Source organism: Anolis carolinensis, unplaced genomic scaffold, assembly GCF_035594765.1.
Source record: "Anolis carolinensis isolate JA03-04 unplaced genomic scaffold, rAnoCar3.1.pri scaffold_7, whole genome shotgun sequence".
Taxonomy (NCBI): Eukaryota; Metazoa; Chordata; class Lepidosauria; order Squamata; family Dactyloidae; genus Anolis; species Anolis carolinensis.
Genome location: NW_026943818.1, coordinates 33,231,819 through 33,240,891, shown reverse-complemented (window position 1 = coordinate 33,240,891; position 9,073 = coordinate 33,231,819). Strand labels below are relative to the sequence as shown.

The 9,073-nt window shown below is 37.3% G+C and overlaps 1 protein-coding gene across 11 annotated transcripts in view; it reads right to left on the bottom strand.

The window, feature by feature from the left end:
• Window positions 1-1,714: 1,714 nt before the first annotated feature.
• The window catches only part of crtc1 (CREB regulated transcription coactivator 1), a 51,511-nt gene continuing 44,152 nt past the window's right edge, over window positions 1,715-9,073 (bottom strand). For all 11 annotated transcript variants that reach the window (XM_062959666.1, XM_062959663.1, XM_062959658.1 and 8 more), the window contains one exon: window positions 1,715-3,933. In XM_062959666.1, the coding sequence (XP_062815736.1) occupies window positions 3,929-3,933 (5 nt within the window). In that variant the 3' untranslated portion in view covers window positions 1,715-3,928. The remainder of the gene's footprint in view (window positions 3,934-9,073) is intronic.

The window sequence follows — 9,073 nt, the reverse complement described above, 5'->3', positions numbered from 1 at the left end:
TTTCCCATACATACATTATTTCTTTAGGACACTCGTATGAACATATGAACAAACTGATCCAAAAAGAAATCATGCCCTTGTCAAATAACCTGGGCAATGGCATAATACAAATAATAAAATAATATGATAATAGACATAAATAAAACGACTTTCGTGACCAACTTGAGCCAAAAGGCGAATAATAAAATAATATAATAGACATAAATAAAATTACTTTCGTGACCAACTTGAGTCGAAAGACCAAATAATAATATTATAATAGATATAAATAAAATGACTTTCATGACCAACTTGAGCCAAAAGATCAAATAATAAAATAATATTATGATAAATGACATTCATGACCAACTTGAGCCAAATAATAAAATATTATGATAATAGAGATAAATAAAACTACTTTCGTGACCAACTTGAGCCAAAAGACCCAATAATATTATAATAAATGACATTCATGACCAACTTGAGCCAAATAATAAAATAATATAATAGAGATAAATAAAATGACTTTTGTGACCAACTTGAGCCAAAAGACCCAATAATAAAATAATATTATAGACATAAATAAAATGACTTTCATGACCAACTTGAGCCAAAATACCAAATAATAAAATATTATAACAGACATAAATAAAACGACTTTTGTGACCAACTTGAGCCAAAAGACCCAATAATAAAATAATATTATAATAAATGACTTTCATGACCAACTTGAGCCAAAAGACCAAATGATAAAATAATATTATAATAAATGACTTTCATGTTGAGCCAAAAGACCAAATAATAAAATAATATTATAATAAATGACTTTCAAGACCAACTTGAGCCAAAAGACCAAATAATAAAATATAATAGACTTAAATAAAATGACTTTTGTGACCAACTTGACCTGAAAGACCAAATAATAAAATAATATTATAATAAATGACATTCATGACCAACTTGAGCCAAATAATAAAATAATATAATAGACATAAATAAAATGACTGTCGTGACCAACTTGACCCAAAAGACCAAATAATAAAATATAATAGACATAAAAATGACTTTTGTGACCAACTTGAGCCAAAAGGCGAATAATATTATAACAGACATAAATAAAATGACTTTTGTGACCAACTCAAGCCAAAAGACCCAATAATAAAATAATATTATAATGACATTCATGACCAACTTGAGCCAAATAATAAAATAATATAATAGAGATAAATAAAATGACTTTTGTGACCAACTCAAGCCAAAAGACCCAATAATAAAATAATATTATAATGACATTCATGACCAACTTGAGCCAAATAATAAAATAATATAATAGAGATAAATAAAATGACTTTTGTGACCAACTCAAGCCAAAAGACCCAATAATAAAATAATATTATAATGACATTCATGACCAACTTGAGCCAAATAATAAAATAATATAATAGAGATAAATAAAATGATTTTTGTGACCAACTTGACCCAAAAGACCAAATAATAAAAAATAATATTATAATACTTTCATGACCAACTTGAGCCAAAAGACCAAATAATAAAATAATATTATAATAAATGACTTTCGTGACCAACTGGAACCAAAAGACGAATAATAAAATAATATTATAATAGACATAAATTTAAAAAAATTCTTGACCAACTTGAGCCAAAAGACCCCCCAAAAATAAAATCAAAAAACCCAATGGAAACCCATCAGAGAAAAAGCAGAGCTGAGCAGCCGGAGAGAAAAACAGCTGGACTTTATTACATGTCATTTACAAAGAATGCAAAGTTACAAAGACAAAAAGGTGGGGAGATCGAGAAGAAAAAAAACAACAACAACAAAAAGGAAACGGACCAAAATAATAATAATAATAATATATCGAAAAGAATGTACATACACTGCTTTTTTTCCCCCACATCGTCGCGAAAATAAAAAAGGAACGAAACACACACGCGCAATGCTTACAAAGCCACTTTCGGGGGTTCCTTGTATATATATATATATATATATTTTGTTGCCAAGAGAGAGAAAAGCCACAATAAATTAAGCTTCGGGGAGTTTACCTCGAGCGATACCCCCCCCCCCACCCACACCCACCCCGAATAAAACGGTAGGATTTGCATATATCGGTGAAAATCATTCCACGAGTCCTCGGGGTTCGATAGAAAACAACGATGCGCAGTCCCAAAAACGGGAGAGTGGTTTCGAACCGTCAGCCAAGAAGCGTAACAACCGGGGGGAGAAATGCGCCAAGGCCGAAAATTTCCCAATGCGGACAACTCTGGACATCTCTAACGGCTAAAAGGTTACGATAAATACGGACTGAAAGGTATGACAGCAATGTTTCAACCAGTCTCCAGATGGCCATCTGCCGGGAGGGTTCGGATGGTGCCCCCCAGCCTGGACTGGATGGAGGGCCGTTGGGAGTCCCTTCCAACTCTAGGGTTGTATAATATTATAATATTAATAATATAGTATTATTATTGTACTATGAATATGATATTAATATTGTAACATTATAATTATAATATTAATATTGTAATATAATATAATATTATAATGTTATATAATATATTATATTATATATATTATATATATATTATATAATATATATATAATATATATAATATATTATAATATATTATATATATTATGTTATATATATAATATATTAAAATATATTATATAAGATTATAATATATAATATTAAATATTATATATAATATTATGTATTATAATATTATAATATTATATAATATACATTATAATAGTAATATTCTCTGATAATAATAATAATAATAATGACGACGTCTCCTTTCCTGGAGGTTTCAAAACAATTGTAATATTAATATAATATATATATATATAATATTACAATATTAATATTATATTAATATTGTAATATTATAATCATAATATTATACTATATTGTAATATTAATACTCTCTGATAATAATAATAAGGAGGACGACGTCTCCATTCCTGGAGGTTTTGAAACAATTGCATATATATATATATATATATATATACACACACACATACATACACACACATATATATATAATTATAATATTACAATATTAATATTAATATCATAATATTAATATTGTAATATTATAATTATAATATTATACTATATTATAACATTAATACTCTCTGATAACAATAATGAGGAGGACAACATCTCCTTTCCTGGAGGTTTTGAAACAATTGTAATATTAATATTATAATTATAATATTATATATTATAATATTAATTCTGATAATAATAACGAGGAGGACGACGTCTCCTTTCCTGGAGGTTGCGAAACAGGGGCTACATGGCCATCTGTCAGGAGGGCTTGGATTGTGTCTTCCAGGCTGGACAGGATGGAGGGCTGTTAGGAATCCCTTCAAACTCTAGGGTTATTATAATATTACAATATTAATATTATAATATTATTATTGTTATATTAATATTGTATACAATATTAATATTAAAATATTATTATTGTTATATTAATATTATATTAATATTGTAATATTATAATTATAATATTAATATTGTAATGTTATAATTATAACATTAAAATTGTAATATTATATTATGATATATTATAATATTAATACTCTCTGATAATAATAATGAGGAGGAGGAAGTTTCGAAACAGGGGCTAGATGGCCATCTGTCAGGAGGGCTTGGATTGTGTCTTCCTGCCCGGCAAACTTCACAAAGTGCACTGGGACACAGGTATTATTATTATTATTATTATTATTATTATTATTATTATTATTATTGTTGTGTCCCTACCTGGCAGAAGGAAGGCGAACTGGATAGTGATCTGGTTGAACTGCATGGCTATCTGTCGGGAGGGATCGAATTGTATCTTCCTACCTCTATTCTGCCTTCTAGGATCGATCTTTCCTTCCTTCCTGTCCGTTAACTCTCTATCTTCCTGACTTCCTTCCTTTTCAGCCTGAAAAACACGACGATGAGGCCGAAAATAAATATATATATATATATATACATATATATATATATACACAAAAATACGGTACTGCTTTCTATCCCCTTTTTTTCTTGGGAGATCTCGACGCCCCGGAAATCGATTTATTAGCAGCGATGCACATGCGAGATCACGGACAGCTATTACATATTTAACCTCAATTTTTTTTCCTCTTTTTTCTGCTTTTAAAATAATAATAATAATAATAATAATAATAATAATAATAATAATAATAATAATACAAGGGTTTTTCCGACTTCCGCAAGGCCTTTCCGCGGGGAGTTACGTGGATCGTTTATTGAGAATTACATACATACATACACATACATACTCCCGAAATAAAGTCTCGAAGCACATTAACAGTTCCAAAGGTCCTTAAACGTAGTGTTCGACATGGTTATCTGTCGGGAGGGATCGAATGGTGCCTTCCTTTATGGCAGAGAAGCAGGATGGACTGGATAGTTATCTGGCTGAACTGGATTGACATCTGTCAGGAGGGATCGATTGGTGTCTCTCTTTATGGCAGAGAAGCGGCATGGACTAGATAATTATCTGGTTGAACTGGATGTACATCTGTCAAGAGGGATCGATTGGTGTCTCTCTTTATGGCAGAGAAGCAGAATGGACTGGAAAATTATCTGGTTGAACTGGATGGACATCTGTCAGGAGGGATCGAATGGTGTCTCTCTTTATGGCAGAGAAGCAGAATGGACTGGATAATTATCTGGTTGAACTGGATGGACATCTGTCAGGAGGGATCGAATGGTGCCTTGCTTTATGGCAGAGAAGCAGAATGGACTGGAAAATTATCTGGTTGAACTGGATGGACATCTGTCGGGAGGGATCGAATGGTGTCTCTCTTTATGGCAGAGAAGCAGAATGGACTGGATAATTATCTGGTTGAACTGGATGGTTATCTGTCGGGAGGGATCGATTGGTGCCTTCCTTTATGGCAGAGAAACAGAATGGACTGGATAATTATCTGCTTGGACTGGGTGGACATCTGTCGGGAGGGATCGAATTGAGCCTTTCTTTTATGGTAGAGAAGTAGGATGGACTGGATAATTATCTGCTTGGACTGGATGGTTATCTGTCGGGAGGGATCGAATGGTGCCTTCCTTTATGGCAGAGAAGCAGAATGGACTGGATGGTTATCTGCTTGGACTGGATGGTTATCTGTCGGGAGGGATCGATTGGTGCCTTAATTTATGGCAGAGAAGCAGAATGGACTGGATAGTTATCTGTCGGGAGGGATCGATTGGTGCCTTCCTTTATGGCAGAGAAGCAGAATGGACTGGATAATTATCTGGTTGAACTGGATGGACATCTTTAAGGAGAGATCGAATGCTGCCTTGCTTTATGGCAGAGAAGCAGAATGGACTGAATAGTTATCTGCTTGGACTGGATGGTTATCTGTCGGGAGGGATCGATTGGTGCCTTCCTTTATGGCAGAGAAGAAGAATGGACTGGATAATTATCTGGCTGAACTGGGTGGACATCTTTAAGGAGAGATCGAATGGTGCCTTGCTTTATGGCAGAGAAGCAGAATGGACTGGATAATTATCGGGTTGAACTGGATGGATATCTGTCGGGAGGGATCGAATGGTGTCTCCTTTGCGGGTGTATTTTTACGGGAGAGAATGCGAAGAGAAAATTCGCACCCGAGACCTTTTCGTCTCAGTTTTGAAATACGGGGACAAACGGGGAAAACGGAAGCGGCGGCGAAGCAGAAAACGACGAGAAGAGGGCGGAGGCCAAAGTGCCAGTTAAAAAACACACATCGAACCAGACAAAACAAAACAATCCTCACCCATGTCTTCTTTTCGTTAGTGCAAAATATATAGATCTATATACATATATGATAAAACCGAGGATGGCACTGATGCGACGGAAGCAAACATGCGGCGGCAACGGCGGACTGGCCCCAAAAGGCGTGTCGGCTTGCGCGGCTGAAAACACGGGACGATCTAGATCATGTATGTTTATGTCGGCGGTTGCTAGGTGGAGTGACCCTACACAAAGACGTGGAGACACCAACGCGAGGGTTCTTTTGGAGCTGGACAAGGGAGAAAGAGAAGAAAAAGCTTGGAAAGAAAGGAGGGTGGCGGAGCAGAATTGACAGTTTGAAGCCCGGGTCAGGGTAGCTCGTCTAACTAGCAGTTCGAAAGCAAAATGTGAGTAGATAAATAGAAGCGGGGAGGTATTTTAAGGCACCCATAAGGAAGTGTCGATAAAGGAGGAAGTTTGCGACAGGGCGGAGCTGAAGTGGCAACACCCGCCCGTTCCTCTGTGTCCGGAACCAAGATGCCGAAGATGGGAAAAGCCTATATATATACCTCCATCTATGTACAATTGTCTGTCTTGTCAGTATATAAACAGAATGGGATGTTGTATGTTCTGTGGAAGTTTGCGACGGGCGGAGCTGAAGTGGCAACACCCGCCCGGTCCCCCGTGTCCGGATCCAAGATGCCGAAGATGGGAAAAGCCTGTATATATATATATATATATATATATACCTCCAATTGTCTGTCTTATCAGTATATAAACAGCATGGGATGTTGTATGTTCTGTGGAAGTTTCCGACAGGGGCGGAGCTGAAGTGACAACACTCGCCCGGTCCTGTGTCCGGAACCAAGATGCCGAAAATGGGAAAAGCCTATATATATATATATATATATATATATATATCTCCAATTGTCTGTCTTGTCAGTATATAAACAGCATGGGATGTTGTATGTTCTGTGGAAGTTTGCGACGGGCGGAGCTGAAGTGACAACACCCGCCCGTTCCCCCGTGTCCGGAACCAAGATGGGAAAAGCCTATATATATGTACCTCCAATTGTTTGTCTTGTCAGTATATAAACAGCATGGGATGTTGTATGTTCTGTGGAAGTTTGCGACAGGCGGAGCTGAAGTGACAACACCCGCCCGTTCCCCCGTGTCCGGAACCAAGATGGGAAAAGCCTATATATATGTACCTCCAATTGTTTGTCTTGTCAGTATATAAACAGCATGGGATGTTGTATGTTCTGTGGAAGTTTGCGACAGGCGGAGCTGAAGTGACAACACTCGCCCGTTCCCCCGTGTCCGGAACCAAGATGGGAAAAGCCTATAGATATATACCTCCAATTGTCTGTCTTGTCAGTATATAAACAACATGGGATGTTGTATGTTCTGTGATCCACCACGACTCGCATTCGGGGTGAGAAGGGCGGGAAATAAATATAGTGTAAATAAATAAGAAACGGAAAAAAAGAGAGAAAGATATGACGGAAGATGGGTATCTTTCTTGATATATTAAAAGTGTCAATGCTCAAAACGTGGTTCGGTAGCTTGGAAAATATAAATTTTGGACGTTATTAACGAATGTGACTAAAACGTACACCGAAGGACTAGTTCAATTACAATTCTAATGCATCACATTTGTATGTATTCCTTATAACTACCACTTTTGGCTCCCAGCAAGCGTGATTTTTTAGGCCCAGTCCGCTGCCGCCAACAACAACATGCACTCGTAACGGGATTCGTAAGACATTCGTACACCCCGTGAATAAAAAATACGACTTTGGGGTTTCGAAGTTGTCAAAGACCTTCTCTACCTTCCCGACTTACATCCGGTGGGAAAACGGCCTTTCCCCGGGATATAATTTCTAAGCAATTTCCTTGTTATCTTTTTATCGACAAGGACTCAACGAACAGTATCTCCAAGTAAACAAGGGAAAACACCCCTAAATGCAAATACAACTCCTTGCTGGGCCTGTTCGGGGTTTCGAAGTTGTCAAAGACCTTCTCTACCTTCCCAACTTACATTTGGTGGGAAAACGGCCTTTCCATGACAGCTCTGAGATATAATTTCTAAGCAAAGGGTCCCTTTCCTTGTTATCTTTCTATCGACACGGACTCAACGAACAATATCTCCAAGTAAACAAGGGTTTAGAAATTGTCAAAGACCTTCTCTACCTTCCCAACTTACATCTGGTGGGATAACGGCCTTTCCACGACGGCTCTGGGATATAATTTTTAAGCAAACGGTCCGTTTCCTTGTTACCTTTCTATCGACAAGGACTCAACGAATAATATCGCCAAGTAAACAAGGGAAAACACACCTCATTGGGCCTGTTCAGGGTTTTGAAGTTGTCGAAGACCTTCGCTACTTTACCAACTTACATCCGGTGGGAAAATGGCCTTTCCACGACGGCCCTGGGATATAATGTCAAAGCAAATGGTCCCTTTCCTTATTATATTTCTAACGACAAGGACTCAATGAACAATATCTCCAAGTAAACAAGGGTTTCGAAGTTGTCAAAGACCTTCTCTACCTTCCCAACTTACATCCGGTGGGAAAACGGCCTTTCCACAATGGCTCTGGGATATAATTTCTAAGCAAACGGTCCCTTGTTATCTTTCTATTAACAAGGACTCAACAAACAGTATCTCCAAGAAAACAAGGGTTTTGAACTTGTCGAAGGCCTTCTCTACCTTCCCAACTTACATTCAGTGGGAAAACGGCCTTTCCACAATGGCTCTGGGATATAATTTCTAAGCAAACAGTCCCTTTCCTTGTTATCTTTCTACCAACAAGGACTCAACGAACAACATCTCCAAGTAAACAAGAGTTTTGAAGTTGTCAAAGACCTCTAACTTCCCAACTTACACCCGATGGGAAAACAGCCTTTCCCCGGCAGCTCTGGGATATAATTTCTAAGAAAACAGTCCCTTTCCTTGTTATCCTTCCATCAACAAGGGCTTAAAGAACAGTATCTCCAAGTAAAAAAGGGGAAACGGGCGCTTTGTCGTACGCGGCAGTTTGTGCGGAGATGAATTCTCCGTGCCAAAGCGATGCACAAATGTACGGTTTCCTATACAAGAGGACCACACTTAGCTGAACTAAAGGAATGACAGGAGAGCGTTATCAAATCCAAAGGGGATAATGTCATTTTTGGGGGGAGGAACGACTGTCCACAAAGTCTTGCTCATTGTCGTGACAACAACTCGATACTACGCCATGCGCAAGACCAATTCTGCTTATTGTCCCGACAACAACTCGATACTACGCCATGTGCAAGACCGATTCTGCTTATTGTCCCGAAGACAACTTGATTCTACGCCA